This window comes from Rhopilema esculentum, chromosome 6, assembly GCF_057945365.1.
Source record: "Rhopilema esculentum isolate cy_ngs chromosome 6, ASM5794536v1, whole genome shotgun sequence".
Taxonomy (NCBI): domain Eukaryota; kingdom Metazoa; phylum Cnidaria; class Scyphozoa; order Rhizostomeae; family Rhizostomatidae; genus Rhopilema; species Rhopilema esculentum.
In genome coordinates this window covers 3,238,016-3,262,581 of record NC_142820.1, presented here as the reverse complement: position 1 = coordinate 3,262,581, position 24,566 = coordinate 3,238,016, and the positions used below count along the sequence as shown (strand labels likewise).

The window sequence follows — 24,566 nt, the reverse complement described above, 5'->3', positions numbered from 1 at the left end:
GTTGTTTTATATATATATAAATATTTTGTTTTTGCCTTTTAGTTGTTTATGGATTCTTGCTCTCCTGAAGAGCATAGGCTTGGCAAGGTCAGTTCACAATCACACTTCCTTTCTTTGATGTATCTTAATGATATTTTGTTCAATGCTATCCAATTTTTATTATTCCAACTTTCAAATTTTAAAAAAAGCATATTTTTTCAGGATTCACCTTCAAATAAGCTGTTATATGCGAAGGAAATTCCAGATTATAAGAAGAAAGTTGCACGGTAATTACATGTATTTGTTTCTTCATCTATCAGTTTAAAACTTGTCAGGAATTGGTTGTGTTCTTTCTGATTCTTAACCTAAAAGGAAACATAACTGTGGAGAAATCTCCTGAAGTATTTATAGATATAATCTAACTTTGTCATAATTCTTAATTATTAAGCTTATAGAATCATAAGAGCAATGAAATGTCACTCATTTGCTATGCTAATTTGGTTTTGTATATATTACAGTATCGTTTTATGTATGTAATGTGTTTGTGTTTACACAATTACAATTGTAATATAAAAATAGAAGGAAAGACATAATATCTTTAACTATCCTTTTTCCACCTATGTGTCATAAACTCAATTAGAACTGGCATCATCCCTACCTACTTTTTCAATCTACCGAACAACTTAATGGGATATCTGTCAATGCTTGTTTCCATTCGCTAATTTCTTTTATCTTTATGTTAGATTCTACAGTGAAGTTAAGTTATTACCTCCAGCTACGGACAAAGAGCTCATAGAAAGCCTATCAGATATATCCGATGTAAGTATCATGTCGCATGTCGCAAAGACTTTTATATAAATATTCCTCATGGCTTGCTCATTCGCTTGCCCTTCATATTCTTATCAACTTCATATTCTTATGTGCGACCCAGATAAAGCAAAGCTTGTCCAACTTGGGTTGCTTAGATCAGAATTATAACGTAAGAAGAAACAACAGGCTAACCATTCTACAAGCAAGCTAAAAACAGCGCAAAAACATATGGATTTGAGATTAATGAAACTTATATGAAGTCTATAATATACAGAGCTTCCACATCGGTGCAAGGTGCATATAATTCTGGCCATTAAATTTCACTTGTTTAAGCTATTCACTTGTTCAGTTTAATTTTCTTTTTTTAGCTACCCATTTACCTAATTTATCCACAAATTTGTTTATCCGGCTGCGATTGACTTGTTTAACGGAGTAAAATGCTTAAGAGTATCTATGTTGCAATGAATTGGTGTCCTTCCTCAAAGCTTGAAATACTATACATCTCTGTAATAAATAAGGCATTTGGGCACATCGCTAAGTGTCTATATTCGGAGCATTCATATTTTATTTGCTACTCAGCATCCGAAGGTAGTTTTAGGACACTGAGAAGCTGTGCTTATCGAGCAGCATCCTGGTCCTTCCTTTCGATGTGACCACACCTGGTGATTCTTATGCCTGGAAATAAGGAGAGCTGATAACTCTCTTTACTCTAAGTGAAAGTTTCTCAGTAAACATGTGATATTTATGATCACTTTTTAGAAATACGGGGATGCTTTCAATCATTACAATGCTGCTATTGAATTGCTATCATATGCTGTGAAATATAAAGTGAAGGTAAAATTTTATAACCTTGTTTGTTTTTGTCTTTGATAGCGGTAGTTATGAAGTTTTGTGTAAATCAGATTTGGTGTACTTTCTTCTTATTCTCACAAAGATTAAACATAGACCCTTTGATTTATGATGTTTCCCTTTCAAAGAAGTCGAAGGCTTGTTAGACGTCATAGTTCCAACTCTACGGAATCAGCAAAAAAATGTTGATTAGCACAGAGCTCATTGATTTTTGCATTCGTTTTAATAGATAATGGATACATTAGAAAGTGAAGACTTGGAAGAGTATGCAAAGAAACTGCAAGAGATAATGGAGACTTTGCCTGACGATTAGGACTGATAAAATCTTTGCTTCATTTAATATGAAGTGAAAACAATGCTACAGTCATCTAGAGTAAACCCCTTATGATCCCAAGATGAACACAACTCCCGCAAACAGACTGCATTGTGGGATCAACATCCCATGGCCAAGGACGATCGAGAACGACATCAGGTCTTTATGTTTTGATTGCGCAAAAGGATGCAAGCCCCGTGTTGCTTTGTAGAGTTAAGCAGTTCCAGTGTGACAGTGTATTTAAGTGTTAGAAGTTTTCCGCTTCTGTGCATAAGATGATAATTGATAATTACACTATTATATTATTAAGTAATGCTAATTTATGCAATGGATAGGTCATTTGTTTAATTAGGCTGATTAGCCGAGTTACGAACTGCTATCGAGCTATCGTGGTATCTTGAATAAAAGTAATCTGCTACTGCTAAAGTAATTTGACACAGTCAGGTTTGCTGCTAAAGGAACTGACTGAAGACTGGTCCATGAACTATTTCCCCTGTCTTCGTTGGAAATTGTTTTGCGAAGAATCTCTCTTGTATAGTAACTTGTATAGTAGGTTCTGGTAGCAAAACACACGATAGCCAAGCTATTTGGTGGGAATTATGCTTTACTCCTTACGAATGGAAAATAAGACATGCAGCACAACTGACTTGGACAAATTTAAAAAAAATATCTGCCACATAGGTGCGGGATAAAGAAATTAGCTGTTGTCACTTAGTCACTGTTTATGTCCAAAGCCCTTTTAAGATGTGCTGTTAATTATTTTAGTTTTATGCTGGTGTTTGCAGCGTTTTAACTTTTTTAATTGTTAGCTTTTTATGTTGATTGATCTTATAAAAGTGTTAATTACGACAATAATGAAATAAATATATCTTAAAAAATATGGCACGTGCTTTAGCGTATACTTGAACATTACAAGAGTTTTATTTTAAGACACCTGTATGTATTTTGAAAAGACTAGAGAATTTTGCTTCTGGCTGTCGATCTAAGCAGGTTATTGCAAAAATCCCCCAACAAGTAGCTCGGTAGGACTAGGTGCTTCATGGACACGAAACCATGGCTAATTCCCGTTGTCCATCATTCAGCTTTATTCAGCCAAATTAGTTTTTTGCTTCAGGGCTGTCTGATTGCCTGCTGACCTCTAAAACTTCAGTGGGGATGCATTCAACCTATGCTTCAACTATTTTTTCTGTCAGTATAATGACGAAGTAATGCAATTATTTTTATTGAACAGTGCTTCTTTAATTAGAAAAGACTCGATGGCACCGTGTTCCTACTTTAAGATCACTTACCTTAAACCAATGCGGTTTTCATATTTCTATTTTACTGTTTCGATTTCTTTGAAACAAGGTAGTTTCGAATGCAAAAACCAAAAGCAACCCATGACTAGTTTTAATTTTTTTACAAATATGATCACGAAACAATGCCCTTTTCTATGGATTAGCAGAACCAAAATCTCCATAATACGAGCTTGCTTGAAATAAGTCTATGGTCACTAACATTTTTTTCTAAAGACAAATATTAGCAATCTCTTTTGACGTTGCAAACTTGTAAGAACGTGGTAAAACTACACTTTTTACGTTTTAAACTTATTTATGCTATCATTTAGCACTAGTTGCAATGTTCAGTGTAGTAGTATATTTAAGACTCGGTGTTATTGTCACATACAACATAGATAATCGGTTTCATAATAAACTTGTCTGTTAACCGTTGTATGAAAATTAAAGTGCTGTTATAAAATGAAGGTAATATCCAAACTTGAATTCTTGTCTTGCTCTGAATTATCAGAATGCGTCTTTGTCCCTTATATAATGCGAAACCATGCATAAACCCCTAAAGGGCTAATGATTTGAGACATTTGTCGGTGGCTGCTAATTTGAAGGGGGTGCTTAAACGAGGATTTGGGTTGGCAAGAATTATCTGAAAGTTGTCATACAAATAGCTATTTTCAAAGCATTTTTTACTTTTTTCAAGTTCGCCCAGAGAAACAAAATACTTTGCAAGCCAATGTGGACAATGTCATGCTTTATTTATTTTTCATTATTTTGTTTATTTTTCATTTACCGCTGAAAATGTTAATCTCAATGAACAGAAATATAATCTATGGTAGCAAATGTTCCAAGGCTTATACAAATTTTCAATTCAGTCCAATTTATTATAATTTAAAATTTCCAGTACATGCAATATTGTGCTCAACAAAAAAGATTACTAAGTCTTATTCTACTATTGATACAAAATAAATAAACAAATAATGGAATTATACTGCTGCATACAGATAATTTCCTCTAGAGGGAGAGAGCACTCCCTTTTTCATAAACATTTTGTTACCTGCTTGCTCATTATTTATTTTCAATATATTTATATCAGTCCTTTACGATCGAAGTCATTTTATTCTCAGCACTGATAAAATTATTCAATGACAAATGCTCTACACTTAAGATGAAAGCAGATTTTGAGATTTTTATAGAAATATTTCTCAGGTGATCGTTTGCTGTAGTCTAGCCCATTCTTACCTCAATTTGACATTTCTGCTATCTTTCTCTGTTCACTAAGTGTTCTCGCACGATACGAAACAATGTGGATAACTTTATAGATAGAAACAATATAACTAGATGTGATAATATATGCAGTAAATTTGATATGTATGTTAAATAAACAATCTTATAGTTATCGCGTAGTTATGGGTTATCATGAAATATATCCTAACAGAAAATAATCATGTCACACGATAAAGCAATGCAATAAAATTTGAAACGATAATGTAGGATGTTTTAGGCCTTACTTTTACCAAGCAAACACGCAGAAAAAGATGGGGGTTGGAAGATTAAACCACATTGGGGAAATTGCAAATTTGGGGCATCAGTACGACGGATCAACTTTGTTTTGATACTTTCGGATTGTAAGTGCGCATGCTCACTTGCGCCACTCACAAGATCACATTCGACGCTGGCCTAAGAAGCTGAGGGTCGACTTTCGTCACAAGAGGACGGTTTATAAGATCTTATTGCAAATAATAATTACGATTGCATAGTATGATGCATCTGGTCACAACTGAAGTTGATAGGAGACGTATTTTTTAACTGCATCGCAACTGGCGATGTTGGACCCTTCGTCTTGAGTGTCATTTTGGGCCTAACTACTACGGCTTGAAATTGTTGTCAGATCAAATTTAGCAGAGAGATCTTCCCATAGATCGTAAAATATCACGTTCAAGATGTTGCAGCAAAGACTACAGCATATCGTTGTAGGCCTAAGGAATAGAAATGATGAAATTCGGACGAAATTCGCACAAGAGCTTCAACATTTTGTCACCACTGAGCTCAGAGAAGCATACGCGGAACAGCAATACCTCCAACTAATGGACGATTTGATACACCAAATTTCGGTTTTTGTTCAAAGCAGTGATGCAAATGAGAAAAAAGCAGGGATTCTGGCAATAGGTATTATTTTATGCAACATATAATCAAAATTATACTTATTGTTTATAGTTTTCTGCTATGTTGGTTGTTGTGATTGGGAGACCAACCAAAATTGTATATTGAAAGTCAATTTTTTCTGTAACGTACTGGTGTCAGTCTATGAGAAATTCATCGGCCAGCATAACAAATACAGTAATATTTGCAGCTAGTTGAGGTGTTATGTTATGCCTATGATGCAGAAGAGTAATGAAATATGTTATACTTTAATGAAATATAGGTACTTTTAGTAATGCCTATAAAATTTGGTTCCTTTAAATATAAACGGTTTCTGTTTTTAGGCTTTCACAACCCTCTATCTAAGGCATTTCCCCCATTAATTAGTTTTCTGAGAAGCAAATGCTGTCAGAATCAAAACAATTGATATACTGCTGGATATGGTTAGAGGCTAGTATCACCTCCTTTTCCTTCAATGGTATCCAGCTTCTGATCTGTTTTCTGCAATATATGTAGAATTACCTATTTCCCTCTGCCAAAAGATTTGGAAATTACTAGCAATTAACTATGTATGACTAGCAACTTTGAAATGGGATTTTATCAACAATTTTTGAGATCCTTCCAAGTAAGAACACAAACTGATTGTCTGATTTAGGGCCTTTATGCAGTTTAAATAAATTTGAATTTACTCTGATCTACAAACTTGAACACAGTGGTTCAGATAACCTACCTCTATCACCCTCCTCTAACATCTATATCATTGGCTTTTCAACGCTTGTAGATTTGTGCTTTAGTAGTATAGATATCAACAGGGGCGGACTGGCTGGTCGGGCTATTCGGGCGATCGCCCGAAGGGCCGGTCTGTTTAAGGGCCGGTTGATAAAAGTGCAAAAAATAAATTAGCTTAAAAAGTGAATGCGAGGCAAAAAGTATACCCACACGTTGATCTGTTTGCCGTGATTTTTCAGAGACTTTGTGGGAAAAGATAAATATACACGCGAGTTTCTTTATTGTCAACGCAGCCCAAACACACTTCTTCAGAAAAAATGTTATTGAAAATTTTTTATATTTTCTCTTGAAGGTATTTCCTTTTTGGCAACATATTATACTGTAACACCCCTGTTTCAATGCGATACATAAGATTTTAACCTGCCCTGATGTCTTTTTATTTAGCTTTTGCTTGAAGCTGGTCATGTTTTTCCCTAAGCACAAGCTATTGCTAAATGTAATAAATTTAATAGTCCAAAAATTAGAGTTCACTAAGCAATTTGTTCTGTGGTGTGAAGTAATGAAGAGGACATACGTAGAACCAGTGGTGTACCCAAGGGGGGAATAGGGGGGACGGACCCCCCACTTGTGATCTAAAATGTGATCCTCGAGATTTGTCCGAAAACGATGTAAAACTCATTGAGGTGGGGGGGGGGGGGGTGTAGTATACTGTATGCTTGTGTCAATAACAATTGTAAAATACTTTCCTATTTACTGTAGCGAACATAAATCAAATAATGGCGGAAAATTTTGGGCGTTTCTCTGCATTTGCTAGTGTTTGAAGGGCGTGGTCCAAAAAATTTCTGGGAGCTGCGCCCCAGAACCCCCCAACTTCTCCGGCCCTGGGTACGCCACTGCGTATAACAAGGGAAAGCAAGAAGACTTCAACCAATGGTGATGCACAGAAATTTTGTGAAGGAAAAGCTGCGAGACTTAAAAAAGGATTCAGCTACGATACAAAGCTTTTTTTATCAGGCAAAAGCCACAAACGTCACAAAAAACAGCAGGGTCTTGCTCTTGCTCCTTTAAATAAACTCATACAAGTTTTTGTAAGTTTATTTTTAGGCCTATACTATCACAAGTCAAATGCACCCCCGCCCACAGGGGTATGGTGCTACACGATAAAATTTCAACAGGGGTGCCCATTTTTTGGGGTCAGAAATTGACAAATCGATTTTTTTGGGCTGCTGAAAATCATTGTGGTTTTCCGGAGGATTAGAAAATTATTTGTCACAAGTGGAGTGTGATAGAAGCTTTTCCGCTTTAAATATATAAAGAACAGATTACATAGTAATTTTTCGCAGCCAAACCTGGAGTCCTTCATGTTAATGTTCTTAGAAAAACACCTGTTAGATGACATCCTGAACGATCACATTATCAACATATAAGTTACTATATTTAGAAACAAAGTCAAACCAAGGAGTTAAATTTTTTGTTTATTTACTGTTTAGTCAACAAATGACATATTTATCATGTTCTGTTAAGCATATTCTGTTATGCTTATTCATTTGTTATGTTATGCAAGCATTCAACCATGCACACAATTACTGAATTTAAAAACTTGTTTTCCTTGCAGACTAACATTTACTTGTATTTTCCAAGGAGTTTTTTATTTGCTATTATTGTGGGCCGGTTTGATCAAAATTTGCCCGGGCCAAAAAAATTAGCCAGTCCGCCCCTGGATATCAACATTGAACTATGAGAAAGGGACATTGACTGTATGGTTTTTTGAGTTGCTTGAAGATTGTTTTGGGTGTTGAAGATCTGAATCTTGTTGTATAGGCTGTGTAAGATCACACTAACCCAATGATAAGCTTTTTGTGTGAAATGTTGCATGTAAAAGCTCCATGTATTGGTGGAACATATGACATAAAAGCAGTAATAAGAAGTTTTCAACAAAGCTTTCATTTTGAGAGAGGCCTGTGTAGGTTGAAGCTAAACAATAACATGATCAATATTTCAATGTGGAAGGTCAACAATGTTTCAGCCATTCAATATAAGAGGTTTAATCTTGGATAGCAGCAATGCATTTGCTCTGACCTTGATCAATTCATTTGGGATTCATTCCAGATTTAGTTAGGACTTCAAGTAGAACTATTCTGCAGTTCTCCAAATATCATCTTTTGATGATATCATTTGGGATAAACTCATTGGCATTCCAGGGGAGCATTCTCTGGAACACCTTGCCTGATACGATAAAAAATGTGGAAAACTTGTCCAAATTTAAATAAGGCATACATGCCTGGAATGGAGACCAATGTTTCTGTAAAATGTGTAAATAGGTAAATTAATTTTGTACTTTTTTTCTTTTTATGTATATGAATAGTTGGTATTAATTAGTTTTACATAATTATCCATGTATATTAACTATCACTCAAACAAACTGTAAATAAAGAGATTATTATTATTATTATTATTGATGATGCATTTTATTCATAGTGAGTTTAATTGGGGTAGATGGAGGAAATGCAAACAGAACTTCACGTTTTGCAAATTATTTGCGTAATATGCTCCCTTGCAATGATGTTGGTGTGATGGTAATGAGAGCAAAGGCAGTTGGAAAACTTGCACAAGTTGGTGGAACATTTTCTGCAGATTATGTTGAATTTGAAGTCAAACGAGCTCTTGAATGTCTTGCTGGTGATAGAAATGAAGGAAGAAGGCATGATGCAGTAAGTAGCTCTTCCAGCTTTTGCTGTCTCTGTTGCAAACACCATCCTTTGATTTCTCAAGTTTTCATGCTATCCTTTTTTCTTGTTTTTTCCAAAGATTAAAACAATTCTGTATTTTTCATATTTTTTGTATGTCTACCCATCTCTTCAACTTGCCTGATGATAGCATCAAGCATGACACTCCAAGTGGTGTGTACATTTTAAAATATATATTAATGACATGTACCTTTGCCTTATGACAATTCAATTTGGTTAAAATGGGATGATTGCTTTTTGTAGGTTCTTGTGCTGAAGGAGCTTGCGGTCAATGCACCTGCTTTCTTCTTTCAACATGTTCAGTCATTCTTTGATAACATTTTCAGTGCAATCAGGGATCCAAAGGTAGTAATCATGTTATACATTTTAGGAAATATATATGAATGAAATATGGTGTTAATGTTGATTTTCTTAAACAATTTTGTGGTTTTTACCTCGGATAAAATTTCTTGTTTCTTAACATTGTTTTCAAGGATTAAACCAATATGTAAAATGTTGATCTCTTTAAAGACATCAAATTGGAATTTTCATAATCCTCTTACTGTTTTATCTGAACATCTGGCAAATCTTGAAAAAGATTAGAAAATGAAAGATTAAGCAGTTTTTGAAGATTGAATATAAATAGTATATGAAAAGCAGCAATGTCACAGTGGTTTCAATTTAGTTGTAGAAAGTTTTGCAGTGGTTGCTAGTCTATTTATCATGTATGAGCGAATTTTGTACTTTTTTCTCTTATGTTGGGTCTTCAAAAGTTGTGAAATTATATTTTTGAAAAACATTTTTTTATTGTAGCCTGCAATAAGAGAGGGGGCTGTAGAGGCACTTAGAGCTTGTTTTGCAATTATCACTCAGAGAGAGACAAAAAAAAACCATTTTGTTCATTGGTATCAGGTGAGTGATACAGTTGGCTTGATTTGAAGATTGAGAACAAATTGACATTATATGTTAGCATGTAACAAACAATCTGCAAATGATGGAAAAGACTAAAGTTGCACAAAAATAGCATGCCACTAAAGCCTAATGAAATTGTCCCATTTTATCAGAAAGAACTATTTATAAAGATGCATGGAGATATGAAAACAACAAATCAATTTAGTTACTAGGTAAAACACTAATCTAAACCTTTATAGCAAAAGGTGTGAGAGCGCATCTGTCTTCTGTAGCAGACTTATTAATGGTGCTATGTTGACAAAATGAAAGTTTTGTTAGCTCAAGCAACAGCCAAATTTTTTCAGTTTTATTGTGACAATACAAGTTTATGAAAACATAAAAATTGTGTAAAATGCATTTTAGCTTGAGCTTGTTATGATTGTGCTTTTGAACTTTCAAACCCTTAAAACTATGTAACTTAAGTTAATTTTTAGCACATGTGTATGTGATGCCAAACTTAAGCTAGTTTTGCCAGGTTGGGAACATTGGGCAAATATCATTGCATCCTATCGTTGGAAAGCTCCTTTCATAGTCATTTTGAATTAGCTATTACTTTACATTCAGAATACTGAGTAAGTTTGAAGATACAAATTGAAAAAAATTACACATACGTATATCTACTGTGCTCTGAGCAGATTTCATCGACTGTGGTGCAACCTTTTCACTCAAAACAAGAAACTAAATATGCCACAAAATAATTACAGTATTTGTGATTCACTGAAATCAGTACTATTATTAGGAAATGATTGCGTTTCTTTTCAAGACAAGCAAGGTATCCAAGTGATCGCGCAATTAACACTAAGCCAGGTCTGCATTGGTAATATTTTATAATAATAAAGTGACTTAAATTAATTGTTACAGCAAGTATACGAAGAAGCAAAACGTGGCTTTGAAGATACCTCTAGTACAAGAGAGAAAGGGGTTGTATTGACTAAGGAGGACAAAGCTCATGGCTCATTGTTGGTTATACAAGAACTTGTGCGCAATGGCTGTAGCGAAGGAGAGGTATGTAAATAGCAGATAAAGTTTGTCCTTCAATACCCTGTGTTTTGCTTAGGCCTTCGTCGTTGTGAAACACTATTTTCATGGTCTTCTTTGATTTAAATTTTTATTCAAATTTAGGTTATTCAAATAATCTATTAAATAAATACAAATGTAAAATGTATTAAGAGGTGTTTATAAACGCCTGAAAGTTTTTCGAAAACCCATCTATATTGCTTTTGAAATGACACCAAGTGACGTCAGCTTTCTGAGATACGATATTCGGCCTTATTCCACGTTCGCCTACTATACATTTAGCTTTTTCTATCCAGACTTAGAACCTTGACAAAAATCTATGCATAGGATTATCAAAAAGGCACCTACTCGATTCAATATTTTTAGCTTCATATTTTCTACAATAATTTTTACGTAATTAAGGCGATTTTTATTTGTCCTGATCTTGACCTGAATTTTTTTCATTTTTATGTTCTTTAATAAATATGCTGTTTCTTTTGACATCTTTATTTATTTCACACAACAGCGACTCAGACAGCAAATGGAAGAGATATACAGTGATAATCCTGTACGAAATACCACTGGTCCTGAAATTTCATGGTCCTCAAAGAGCGGAAAGTTTCTTTCCCAAGGAAGCCAACATCAGCGATCATTGCTGCCTTTATGGAACAATCCCGCACACAACATGCCGCATTCCCACAGCCGGTACTGCAAGGAATTCATGGATGAAAAGTTCGTCGAGGTAATAGCTTTAACGTTGTTTGTTGCAGGGAAGTGCCTTGAAGAACATAGCTTGAGATCTAAGAGTCATCGCGAATAAGTCTCCAAATAGATACAAATATTGTACCTGCACTAGTTACGTCACGACTGATCATAAGAGATACGCAGTGCATGCGTGAAAATTGAGAATATCCAGCATGTGATTGTGTTTTAGTTCTTATTCGGTATGATTAAATGTCTTGGGAAGCCATAATCGATAAAAATTCTACCATCTTCCTTGAGCAAAGTTCCGTCCGTCCCAAGCTCCCTAGTAAGTTTCTCCTTTTTTTTCTATTACCTCTTTCCAGTTTTCTGCAAATGATCCTCGACAACGCTTGTCTCCCTCTAGGTATCGACACTCGTCATGAAACACAGAGCTTCGAGAAACATCCTTGTCCAACAAACGCTACTGACACTACTCCCACAACTGGCTGCATTCAAGCCAAGCACTTACGTCAAATTGTAAGTCACTTTGCCTTCTGTTTGATACCCCACCACCACAATGTGTACCTTTGTTAAATTTTTCTGGAGCCATCTGTTTGCTCGACAGTTGTACTATTCATCAATACCCGGGAAATTTCCAGATTAAGGCAGGGGGAACTCAAGGGTTCTTGAGGCTTTGGCATATTTACCGGACGTACGCCCGACGGATAGCAAAGGACTGGAGACAAATAGATTTGGACCTTCTGTAGAACCCGGGCACTCGGTCTACGTCCGGTTTGACGTCCGGCTTTCTTGTTTTCCAGGGTTATAGTATGATCAATATTTTATGCAGCTACCTGGTCATTTACTATCTCTGATATAACGTGTAAACTTTTTATGCAAGAAATAATGGCAGAGCAAATACTGTTTTACATTGCTGTAACTAGTTTATTTTGCGCGGTTTTTGATTGCTTCATCAGTCTTCATCAGCTGCAAAACACGTAGCACCATTCATATTTTTTCTCTTTTTTTGAAGGCATCTTAGCGATACAATCATTTATATGAATCAATGTCTGAGTCGAAAGGTTTGTAATTAGCTAATGCTTTGTAGAAATGTAGTCATTTGTTGAAAATTAATTTGAAAAAAGAAATAAATCAGTCAACCATTAAAATGTCTGCAAATCTTCTTGTAGCCGAATCACTGGTGCCATCTTTCCTGTATCGTTCCTGCTTTGCCCTATTATCATACAACAGTAGAACATGTAATTGAAAACATTTAGTCGGAGGTGGAAATTGACCATTTTCCATGAGGGGGGGAGGGGGGTGGGTTGGTGCATAATGTCAACTGGAGCGACAAAACATTTTCTCTTGAAGTAACTGATTTGATGATATGTTCCGCTCTTCATTAGGGCAGAGATAATTCCTTCGCTCATATTTTATTTTAAATCATGCTTAGCTTTTACCAAGTTGTTGCTTATCATCTACGTATTTACGAGGTACTGTTTACATCTTTTTGTTATGTTTTTGGAAACTTCTCATACCAGATATGCTTTTGTATTGCTTTTGTCTTGAAACAGGAAAAAGAAAGATCTGCTGCCTTCGAAGCCATCGGTTTACTTGCTGTTGCTGTCAAAAGTGACATTATTAGATTTTGGAGGAAATGGAAAAATGTTTTGGAGCATATCAAAAACTCGTTGCCGAGCAAAGATTTAGGACACAAGTATGCTTACTTCATAGTTTTAACCTGACTTAACTTTAGAATTGTTCCTCAGTATAAAAAATATATTGCATGGAAAAGTTTCGTCAATTACAGCCAATTTCTTTTAGTAATCTGTTTGAGAGTGAAGATTTCCTGGTTTAGCCTCTTTTTGCAATGTTTCTTAGGATCACTTTCTCATGTCGAATTTTTCATCGCTATGCATCACATAAATATGTTGAAATATCTTTCTTTCATATTTTTGTTCGCACTATCGTTTTTAATCGTGAGCTTTGACTATCATTGTGAAGTTCTAACACACTTGGATTACTGCTTTGTCGTGTACATATGCTAAAACTGGGCCTTCGAAACTTCAATAATTACTTCTTTGCTTTCTAGACGCAAGCCTGCCTCCGTCGACCCAATGATATTTGCTTGTGTCAGCATGATTGCCAGAGCTGTTGGACAAAAAATGGCGACAAAAGACTCTATTTTCAAAGAAATCATCGATCAAATGCTGGGTGTTGGTTTAAGGTCTACTTCCTAATGTTTGTTTTGAAGAAATTTTTAAGAATTTAGATGTTTCCTTACAAATAATACGGTAGCGAAGTCCAATTGATTAGAAAATTCACTTTATTTAAAATTTTTGTGTTTGCTAAACTTAACCTTGTGCATTTTTTAGACATGTAATGATGTAAACTTTGCTATAGTTGTGTGTAAATTTCTCAAAGCATTTTCGAGAAGGAAGATAAAAGACTAAAAGGATCCCATTCATGTCCTCGATAGTTCCTTCTTTGTAATATTGGTGTTGATTTTACCGAAACCAATACATTATATTGTCTTCCAGTCCTGCTCTTACCGCATGTCTCAGAGATCTTGCTGGTCTCATACCAACATCAAAGAAACATATTCAAGGTACAAAATTACATTTATCAAAGTTTTTGTTGAAGTAGCTCAATTTCAGGGTACCATTTAGTGCCGCCAGCCTAAAACTTTTCTATTTCATCGTCGTCGACAACAAAATTGATAGGATGAATAGAAACAAATTTTATTTGATATCTACCGACAATGGGTTCTTGATTTAAATTATATTTCTTTGTGGGTCTGATCATCTTATTCACACGTATGCATGAAGTGTACGTTTACATATAAATTTATAAAAAATTTGCTTGCAATTTTATTGTGTTGCAGTCATTGAGTAACAGTGAATGTATCTCTTTCAAAATGCTGAAGGCAGATGTTTCTTTAAATAGGCAATTTGGGAATCACGTTTTGATTAAGTAACTGAATTTTCTTGCAGATGGGCTTCTAAATATTCTGTCAAACATTTTGATGCATGTTCCTCTGCGTCACCCTGGAATGCCAAAGAATACTGCACCGACTCCGACGCCATCGAGTAATTTTAAATCTTTGATACTTTTTAATTCTTTGTAATTAAATTCTCAGAATTTGGCAATATATATTTTACGTACTCTTAAGAAATGTTTGAAGCATTTACTGACCATAATTCATTCTGTCAGATCTAGGTCTTTTATATAAAGAAATTACAAATTATTCTTTTGTCCACCATTAATACAGTTATTAAGGGACGACATTGTGAAAACCTATTGTGGGGATTTTGAAATTTGGATCATGTAGGCCTGAAAGAGACACAGAGATACCTCTAAATATGCAACAGAAGTAAAATGTATTACAAATTAGCTGATATATGGTCACATATGCACAAGCTATTTCACATGTCTCTGATCAAAACTTTAGAACCAATAAAAATATCAGTAACCCATTAGCAAGTCTCAAATCTTTCCTTGATTAAATCTCGCCCAATTTTTAACATATTTTTAGTCGATTTTGCACTCTTAGAGGTATTCCATCTTTTAGTTTGAGGCTATGTGGGCAAAAGTAAAAAATTCCAAAAGTAGATTTTCTGTTTTGTCGCGCGAAAGAATTCCATTAGTTTCCGTTTATATCGTAGCGATTACATACAACGAGTAAAGCAGTAGAGAAAAAATTAAAATAAGATCACTCTATGAAATTTGCGATAAATTATGTGTTGCTCAGTATAAGTGAGCAGGATTACGACAAACTGAGTAAATAAACACGTCTTCATGCTTACAAGGCTCTTTGTTTATACTCCAGGCTCCTCTCACTTCAGTTTTTCTGACGATGACATCACCATGACAACTTTAGCCTTAAGGACACTCGGGACATTTGATTTTGAAGGTATGTCATCAATATATTTAATACTTCAATTGGTGTTTGTTGTTTATCTCTTGTCTAATTTTTGAAAACGGATTATAAAGCCCGTTGTTGACAATTTCCAACAAGGTCGATAGAAAAAATAAGAGAAGACTCTCCTCGAGACGTTTCCAATGTTGCTTTGACGTGGTCGTTTATAAGAAAATAGTGGCAGTTAATTTTAGTATTAATTGTAAGAAGATGCATGCATGAAACGCCATGTGCTGTCATTATAAACCGTGTTTTCTCTTTCTTTCCCCATTTTTAAAACTAAGTACAGAGAGAATTTTGTATGTGATTAAAATGATATAACCTATTTTCGCATTAGTTGCTATTTTAATTTTGAATATTGCAGGACACACACTGACAAAGTTTGTCACGCATTGTGCCGACAATTTTCTATCCAGTGAACACAAGGAAATCCGAATGGAGGCCGTGAGAACCTGTTCATGCTTGCTAACACCAACGCCACACGTAAGTTCTTTCTAATGGCAACTTTTGAGAAGGTTCTTAAATGTGCATGGCAAGACTTGAATTCATGCTTATCTATATTAGCTCTTCCCCCAAGTGTCGTCCCCAAGCATGATATTTTCAGGTCTTTGCGTAATACCATGTTTTTAAATGCTTTTGCACTTTTGAGAGGTACTTCCACAACTATTCTAGATGCGACAACAATTCAATAGAAAAACATCAGGTTACGAAAAGATAGTGCTAGCAATTTTTGGTTTGAAGCCTTTAGACATAAGATATGAAGCATGCTGCAGTCCAAAACATAAATCAACTGTTAAGCACCAACATCAGATACTTTGTCCAGATCTTCTCCTTTGAAGCCATTATTGTTTTATACTACTTTTGTCGTCTAGCCAATGGTCGTGCCAAGCAAAAATGTGCATCAATACCCGCTAAGTGCTGCCAGTACCCAGGTGGTCTCTGAGGTGTTAAGCAAGCTTTTAACAGTGGGAATCACAGATCCTGGTAAGTAGTTTAGTTAACATCTTGCTGTTGAATTCGTTTCATATAACCTGCACCATTGTCTCTAGCATACAATGAGACAAAATGTGAATTTTCACTATGTAAGGACACTTTTTCCTGGAAATTCAGTGTTGACATTTTGTAATATCATAAAATTTTTAATTTATTATTTATACTTAGGTGAATTGGAGATAATACTGGAATGGGGAAACGGCATTATTGGGAAATAAATAGGCTCAATGAATCTCTTAGATTTTTTGTCTCTTTCAAACATGAGCTCGTTTGTTAGAGGGGTTCTAGGAACCTAAAAGCCAGGCTAAACTTTCTTACCAGCTGAAATTCTTGTATTCCTGTGTCTAAACACAAGGTCGTCGGGCAGCTAACGCAAGGAATTGAAATTTATTCTTTTACGTGGCATTTAATTTTGCTGTTTGAATTTTGTTTTTAGATCCAGATATCAGATACTGCGTTCTTGCTTCTTTGGATGAAAGATTCGATGCACATCTTGCTCAGGCTGAGAACCTTCAGGCCTTGTTTGTGGCCTTGAATGACGAAGAATTCACAATAAGAGAGCTTGCTCTTAGCTCCATCGGGAGACTTAGCAGCTACAATCCAGCGTACATCCTTCCCTCTTTGAGAAAGACTTTGATTCAGGTGTGTTCTCCTTTCCTTGATTTTTATCACTGACTAGTAAACTATTTCCTAGGCCATCAAAAAAATAGTTTGCAAAATATCTTCAGGTGGTCAGTTAGAATATAAAGATTCTCTGTACTTTTTTATATGAAAGACTTTTATACACTTTAATACTGAAGTTAACATTTTCCATCAGTATCTATGGCCTAAAGTTCACCAAGGTTGCTGAAATTGGGTAAAATATATATTTTCCTTAGCTTCTGACCGAACTTGAGTACAGTGGCATTGGACGAAATAAAGAGCAAAGTGCGCGGATGTTAGGCCACCTTGTTACAAATGCCCCAAGACTTATCAAGCCGTACATGGAACCTATTCTCCGGGTAAGTTGCACTTAATGATAACTTACACTACTAACATGGTTAAACATATTTAATTTGTTTTTTCTTGCTATGCTGTTTTCAATGCCCTGATATGTAAAACTGAATCGCCTGGGGGTTACCCAAGGCTTGTTTTCAAGGGCATAATATAGGGGTAACGTGACCGAGGAAGACAGCGAAAAACATGTGGATATGTGATATTATGGAGTGGGTTTGACAGTATTGGGCAAACTAAGTTGATGTCTGAGGCAAGGTGTAGGTTGCATGTCATAGTAGCCAACTGTCTTATAGAATACAGTACTTGATGACGATGATAGTATACTTTAGTAGTATTCCTTAAATAAAAATCATACACTGAGTATAAACAAAGTGAAATACTATGTTGTCATTAATAGGCCACAACGTGTCATTATGTTGCATTGTGGGTTGGTTGTAAGCCGTGGGATTTTTCAATGCAAATATGATGCCATGGCTAAAAATCTGAATTTGTTGTGCTAAAAGTCTCTTTTTGACAACTGCCTGATCTTTTCTCCACTTATTTTATTCAAGATTTTGAGTCTCTCTCAAAACATCCTGGACGGAACTGAAAAATAATTGCAACCAGAATAGTTGTTATTAATATAGAAAAGTTCACAATACTGTTGTAAGATCTTTCTCTAAAGATATCCAGACGTTGTAGAAAGATGAAGACAGCTAATAAAGTATAAATATTCTTGTTTGTTCAGGCCTTGATTCCAAAGCTGAAGGATCAAGACCCAAATCCTGGTGTGGTTACCAGTGTTTTGCAGACTATTGGAGATTTAGCTCAGGTACCAGCAAAGTATATAATGCAAAGTAGAGTAATTGTTTTGTATGCTGATGTATGAGCTGCTATTTGCAGATGGGAACGGCATAGTACTGTCCATTTCAATATGATATCAGTGTGTCATATACAACATAGCTGAAATACACGCACCGAATTTAAAAATGAATGGTTTTTAACTAAGCATGCTTTGCTAAAAATTGCAATTTCAAACTATAATTTAGGAATGGTGAACATGATTTTATGAAGAGTGATTCGGGGCATTTAACTCTCATTCCAAAAATGCTACATTCAACAAATTATGAACATTTTGTGTGTAGTATCATATTGAAAATCTGAGTGTTTTTATTATATCATTTAACTTTGAGCGATTTTCTTTGAAAGTCTTCTTGTACAATTACCCTTTTGCAGAACCATTGAATTTTTGCATAATGCTTCTTTCTCCCTTTTTTTCTAGGTTAGCGGATGTGAGATGAGAAAGTATGTTGACGAACTGTTCACGGTGATAATTGAAATGCTGCAAGATGCATCATCATTAGTCAAAAGAGAGGTATGTTTTATTCAGATGGGATACCTACAATGCTTTCGGATCAGCGGAGGCTATCTTTTGCTGTGACTGCTGATGTCCTACAGTCTTTCTAAAATACGAACGATAAAATATATGACTTTCAAAAGCTTTTAAACTGTATACCATAACGTTCCCTCAACCAGCTTATCGTACATTCAAAAGTACATACATTAAGCTCTTTAAAAAGCAATCGATAGATACTTTCTTTATTTCATGTTCAATCGACACGTGTTTCTTGATTACAAACAACTAACTCGTCATGCCAATAGTCTTATGCTTTCTTTTCAAAATATAAACAATTTATCATGTATACTGACCTCCTAAATGAACTTCATTAACGTACTTGGATTTCTTTTATTCTTCAGGTAGCACTTTGGACATTTGGTCAACTGGTTGAAAGCACCGGGTACGCCAGATTCTTTGCTACTGTTTCTTGAGATTTATTCGATTGTTTCAAGCTGAATGTTTCAATGAATTGGTGAGGTATTTGTTTGTAAATTTCACAATGTTTGTTGCTTTTGCAGATATGTCATAGAACCGTACAGAAAATACCCAAATTTGCTTGAAGTTCTTTTGAATTTCCTGAAAAATGAGCAATCTCCTGGAATTCGAAAAGAGGTTCGAATCTATGTTTATGTCCATTTTCATTGCTTAAAAAATGCTTTAAAAATTTATGCTGTCGTAAATTTAATTAAAATGGTTGTAGCTGTTTTGTAGTTGTTTTTTCTTCGATCGAAAATAACGTTGTTGAAAACTCCTTAGTCAGCTTGTCAATGGTATAATAGTTTATAAGTTGTTCGGGAATTTGCTAGCCAGCAGTCCTGCTCCAAACCGTACAAGTTTACTGCTGCTAGCAAAGTTGATTCGCCATGACTACTCAATAGTCTTGGAGTAATTCTGGTATCATTATCCAGCTGTATTTTCACTGACATACCTTGTTAAGTTTCCCAGAGATTTGCTATTGGCGTTAAGCTGTGACGCAGTATCACTTCTGGTGCCCTGACCAATGATGTAGAGCGTTGTTTCGCATTTGTGTTTTCCGTAACACAATTCCAATACTTGATTTTGTTGACCAAAACCTGTGGATATAGATTTATTTTTATCCTACGATAGGCCATACGAGTTCTTGGGTTGCTTGGGGCACTTGATCCCTACAAGTATAAGCAGATTCAAACCGGAAGTATTGTTGACTCATCATCAACTCCAATCAGCTCGCCCATTGGAAAATCGGCCGATGCAAGTGACCAAGGTGAGTTTTTGTTCCAATTTCAAAAGTCTCTTATGTTTAGCGCCTGTCGTGTTTCCTTTGCGTTGGATGTTCTAATGAACCTACTGCTGTATATTGTAGCAACTACAAATTGCCCACAATTAGTGATAAGAAAGGCGTCACCTAATTATTCGTAATGATTTTTTTTATTTCTTGATTTGAATATTTCCAATTTTCCTTTTGCGTGCATGCCTCATAAAGATCAAGGACCCAATATGCCAACCATTGCAAGCCTGGCTTAAATATATTCAAGCCATGCTACTGTTGCTCTTTTCTTAGAACTGCTAAGACATTTTTTTTGAAAAGTGCTTTTGGAATCAGATTATAATGTATTTTTCCATTGTAGACATTCTGTATAGAACCTGATGCACAATCCTTGTTACTCAAAGAAACATTCTGCATCCTGAAACTAATGTTTGTTCTTGTTTTATTTGTAGGTGAAACAAGCACAAGTGAAATGTTGGTTGCCCTGGGAACAGCTCAGTTAGACGAGTTCTATCCAGCAGTAGCGATTGGAGCACTGATGAGGATAATGAGAGACCCCGCGCTCAGCACCCATCACAACACTGTGATACAGGTAATTGTACATTTATTGCTAATAGAGTGGCGAAGTGACGCCATCAAAAAGTCATTTTTTAGAATTTTGGAATCCTGGCCTAATAACCTGAAAGAACACCAAAATACCTCTTAATTTGCAAAATCAGTCGAATTTGTTGCAGTTTGACTGAGATGCTGCCTTATAATCACGGGCATTCTTCTGAATATAAAATATTTTGTTCATACTCTCATGTGAGTTCTCTGTAGTCTGATATCACGTGTTGTCTTTTAGGCCGTACAGTTTATCTTCAACAGCCTCGGTATGAAAGGTGTTCAGTATCTGCCACAGGTAAGCGTGGTCTCGTTTGGTACTGGTTTCAGTTGGGCTGTTGTGGTTTACATTGTTAAGAACATTTCTATGTAGCTTACACCCAGGGTCAATTTCTAGGAAATTATTCACCCGCATCTCTTAACTTGCTTTGACGCAGTTTACATCAACCTTATATCTTAACTTTATATTAACTGTTGATTTAATTTCAAGGTGACTTTAATTAAAAGGTTTATTGCTTCGTACAAAATACATTGTTTTTAGCTAATACAATATTTTTCACCGGCCTTTACCAGTTCTTGGAGCCTACGTCTAGTCTTTAAGTAAGTCCAGCTCTACCAATGGAGAACAGACTGGGTAGCTCAGCTGGTAGAGTAACGACGTACAGCATTGCCGGTCGTAGTCACTCGCTCATGTTTCCTTTAAGTATATTTATTCTACTCTATAATATTTTGTGTGCTGCAATGAGCATAAAATGGTCGATATTTTCCTCCAGCTTATGCCTTCATATCTGAACGTAATTCGAACTTGCGACACAATTTTCAGAGAGGTATGTACAACCAAAGCACGATTAGCAAAGCCAATCAATAAATCTTAACCATCCTGTCTTCAGATTAAATTCTTGCTAGATCGTTATTATAGAATGCAAATTTTGAATTGTTACCATTTTTAATGGAAATTGTAGTAAATATTTTTGAGTTTCAATCAGCCTTGATATTGCTTTGTCGGAATGAAATTTAGATGACGTTGATACTATCAATTGCTTAGTATGTCGTTAAAAAAGTAGAAATCCTGATTAGAGAGCAGGTGTGGTTTATTTCACTTTTGATTTGTATTTTAATATATAATTTCGACAGTGGATTTTGTGCATCATGAGGCAAAAGCAGTGATTTGATAATTGCAATTAGCCTGAAACCTGCAGTTGCAACTTAGAATCTGTTATTTGCACTAAATCCCGAGATTTTATTTTCATTTTTTCTACCTAGCATCTGAAGGATGGTTTTAGGACGAAAGTTATCTAAGAAAGAAATAGATATTTGATTTCTTGTCTCTGTTTCTGTCTCTGTTTAACAAACTATTGATTTAGTGAATGCTTTTTTTCTGTTGTAGTACATGTTGCAGCAGTTGGGTAAGATGATTTTCGTTGTGAGGCAGCATATCCGCAACTACTTGGATGAAATTGCAGCCCTTATCAAAGTAGGTACAATTCCATACCCTGGATGTTATTTTGTTACCAAGTATGGAATGTGCTCCTTGCTAGCTCACGTTGGAGGCATGTAAGCCTCAAACAATAACTGCATGTTATAAAGGAGTTTTAATTTCTTTTGTAATGCACAAATAGTGTCTTGTATATGATGACTCTGGTATTAAAGAAAACATTTTGTTATTCAGTTCAATTTTGATGGTCATGGCCCTCGATATCCTGGCTGTTCTTTTCAATTCGAAGTTAGCTGCCTCTAGAAAGTGCAAAAAAGAATTCTTTTCTTCTCTCGTTCTTAATTTTGTGCTACTTTTATTCGTTCTTTGCATTTATTTTTTATTTTAAGCTGTTTTCTTATTTTTTTACTAGTCTTTCTTTCATTGTTTACTTCCTCTTTATTTAAAACATCGAGTCGTGCGTAAGTATCCGTACGTAAAGATATCAAACCTTACTGTATTCTTTTTCTTGCTTTCTTTATTAATTTTCAAAATCTATTGCCTGTTACTACTTGTTGCCTAAGGCTTGATCCTAACTTTATTGGCTAATTTGCAAGACTAATATTTCCATTCTTTTCATTCTACTGATGCTGAATTCATTTGTTCTTTTTTCCCCAACAGGAGTATTGGACTGTCAACAGTCCTGTGTCATTGCAAAGTACTATCATTTTGTTGGTTGAGCAGTTGGCTGTGGCGTTGGGTGGAGAGTTCAAAGTAAGTGCTCTTTTAACAGCACTCCCATCCTTGAATTGAATAAATCTCGCTCAATCATAGTTATTGTCCTTAACTATTATACCGAATAAATATGTTACATGCTTATATATACAGTATATAATATTTTAGACTTCTCAGTTACCTAACCAGACAGTTTGCTTAACTAGCCGGAACGCAATGTGACAAATTGCATGAAGGCTTTACTGAAAGCTTTGTTTTGTTTAACAACTGAGTACTTTATGGTATCTTTTTAGCTTTATCTTCCACAAATTGTGCCGCAAATGTTGAAGGTGTTCGTGCATGACAACAGCCCCAAACGAGTGGTTACTGGCAAGGTATGCTGTTTATACATTGAGATAAACGCGTAGAAAAGCCTTAATCTTTGAAGACAGCTGCCTTTGCTGTCAATAACAGTTTTTTTGGTCATTTTATGTCAATCGCATTAGCAAATTTATACTTAACCCTCAAATAAGTGTGCAGTTAAGGTGGTATGCAGGTATAAGGTGGTAAGACTGTAAAGCCTATGATTACTTCTTTAAAAAAATGCCACTCTTACAAAAAGGGTTACATGATTATTTTTAATAAGTCACTTCCATGTTTGTCTTTTCTGTCTAAGTATTATTTAAGATGCAGCTTTTTGTCTCAAGCTTAGTAATCTGGAAATGCACATCATTCGTTTTCTGCGCAGCAATTTCCCGTAGAAATCACGTGGTATAGTTTTGCCATTGTACTGATCTCACTGCAACTCTTGTTTTAGCTGCTAAAGGCCATCCAGAAGTTTGGGCCTAGCTTTGATGATTACCTTCACCTTTTGATTCCACCTGTGGTAGTGTTATTCGATTCAGTTGATACACCCTTGCAAGTTCGAGAGTGAGTACAAATCAAGTTCTTTATTTTCTTGTATAAGTTTTGCATTTATTGCCACGTCAAATTTTTGCATTATCACGTTGGTTCACCATAAACACATTGGTTCACCGTATTCAATGAAGTATTTGTGCTAACTTGTAGCTTGTAGCTCAATTTTCAGAAAGTGAAGTCGTGCTCAGGCTTTATACAAATAATAACAATAAAAACAATAATACAAACGAAAAAGCCGCCATTGTGTCGACAGAAGGAGTTCGTTTTCTTTCTAGGACTCCAATGGTAATTTTTCTTTAGGCAAGCGGCACTGATTGGACAACTATACCGGTCTTGTGCTTGCGTTTTTCTGATTGGCCTATTTCGATCCACAATCGGGTATATATTTTTCATCGTGTTCTTTCGGACCCTTATTCTGACGTTTTATGCTCCGAGGAGTGTCAGACGAAAAAGCTTTTAGCCAATATATTATTAAATGTTTGCTTTTTTCAAAGCCATTTTCAAAACAATAATAACGTGCTTGTTTATACAGGGTAACTACCTTATCAGTCCAACAAAATACTGTTATCAACAAGGGCCCTGTTAGAAGTAAAGTATCATAAAACATCCTTATGCGATCCAAGACCGCTTAATGCTGCCTAAAATAAAATCGTTTCTACAGAATATCCTTTTTACAGAAAATATGATCGTCTAAATCAGAGTACTTCTTAAGTTTTGATCTAAAAAGCAAAATAGAATGCAAAGAAAAACATTTCAAGAGAAGTTCGTTGTAGTATCGCCTCCCTCCTTTTCCCACTCTGTTACCGACCTGTCTATATTCATAATTCTGAGGCTTACAGCATCTGTTGCTTTAGAGATGCGGGTAAAATTGAATGCAATATTTCAGAAGGCCACAAAGAAAGATTTTTTCTTTGATTAGAAGTCAAAATCTGGGAATT

At 35.3% G+C, this 24,566-nt stretch overlaps 2 protein-coding genes across 6 annotated transcripts in view; both read left to right on the top strand.

Moving 5' to 3' along the window:
• The window catches only part of LOC135686847 (plexin-A4), a 40,001-nt gene extending 36,296 nt beyond the window's left edge, over positions 1–3,705 (top strand). For all 5 annotated transcript variants that reach the window (XM_065203209.2, XM_065203207.2, XM_089108990.1 and 2 more), the window contains 5 exons: positions 43–87; positions 202–266; positions 723–798; positions 1,549–1,623; positions 1,868–3,705. In XM_065203209.2, the coding sequence (XP_065059281.2) occupies positions 43–87; positions 202–266; positions 723–798; positions 1,549–1,623; positions 1,868–1,951 (345 nt within the window). In that variant the 3' untranslated portion in view covers positions 1,952–3,705. The remainder of the gene's footprint in view (positions 1–42; positions 88–201; positions 267–722; positions 799–1,548; positions 1,624–1,867) is intronic.
• Positions 3,706–4,856: 1,151 nt separating this feature from the next.
• The window catches only part of LOC135686846 (serine/threonine-protein kinase mTOR), a 48,094-nt gene continuing 28,384 nt past the window's right edge, over positions 4,857–24,566 (top strand). Inside the window, exons 1-29 of the mRNA XM_065203206.2 lie at positions 4,857–5,388; positions 8,569–8,801; positions 9,081–9,182; positions 9,630–9,728; positions 10,629–10,772; positions 11,290–11,505; positions 11,872–11,984; positions 12,481–12,529; positions 13,022–13,164; positions 13,540–13,674; positions 13,988–14,055; positions 14,441–14,536; positions 15,277–15,360; positions 15,731–15,849; positions 16,239–16,350; positions 16,796–17,001; positions 17,238–17,360; positions 18,083–18,166; positions 18,617–18,709; positions 19,093–19,133; positions 19,252–19,345; positions 19,841–19,976; positions 20,432–20,571; positions 20,824–20,880; positions 21,356–21,409; positions 21,970–22,056; positions 22,678–22,770; positions 23,025–23,105; positions 23,528–23,640. Coding sequence (XP_065059278.2) covers positions 5,163–5,388; positions 8,569–8,801; positions 9,081–9,182; positions 9,630–9,728; positions 10,629–10,772; positions 11,290–11,505; positions 11,872–11,984; positions 12,481–12,529; positions 13,022–13,164; positions 13,540–13,674; positions 13,988–14,055; positions 14,441–14,536; positions 15,277–15,360; positions 15,731–15,849; positions 16,239–16,350; positions 16,796–17,001; positions 17,238–17,360; positions 18,083–18,166; positions 18,617–18,709; positions 19,093–19,133; positions 19,252–19,345; positions 19,841–19,976; positions 20,432–20,571; positions 20,824–20,880; positions 21,356–21,409; positions 21,970–22,056; positions 22,678–22,770; positions 23,025–23,105; positions 23,528–23,640 — 3,341 coding nt within the window. The 5' untranslated portion in view covers positions 4,857–5,162. The remainder of the gene's footprint in view (positions 5,389–8,568; positions 8,802–9,080; positions 9,183–9,629; positions 9,729–10,628; positions 10,773–11,289; positions 11,506–11,871; positions 11,985–12,480; positions 12,530–13,021; positions 13,165–13,539; positions 13,675–13,987; positions 14,056–14,440; positions 14,537–15,276; positions 15,361–15,730; positions 15,850–16,238; positions 16,351–16,795; positions 17,002–17,237; positions 17,361–18,082; positions 18,167–18,616; positions 18,710–19,092; positions 19,134–19,251; positions 19,346–19,840; positions 19,977–20,431; positions 20,572–20,823; positions 20,881–21,355; positions 21,410–21,969; positions 22,057–22,677; positions 22,771–23,024; positions 23,106–23,527; positions 23,641–24,566) is intronic.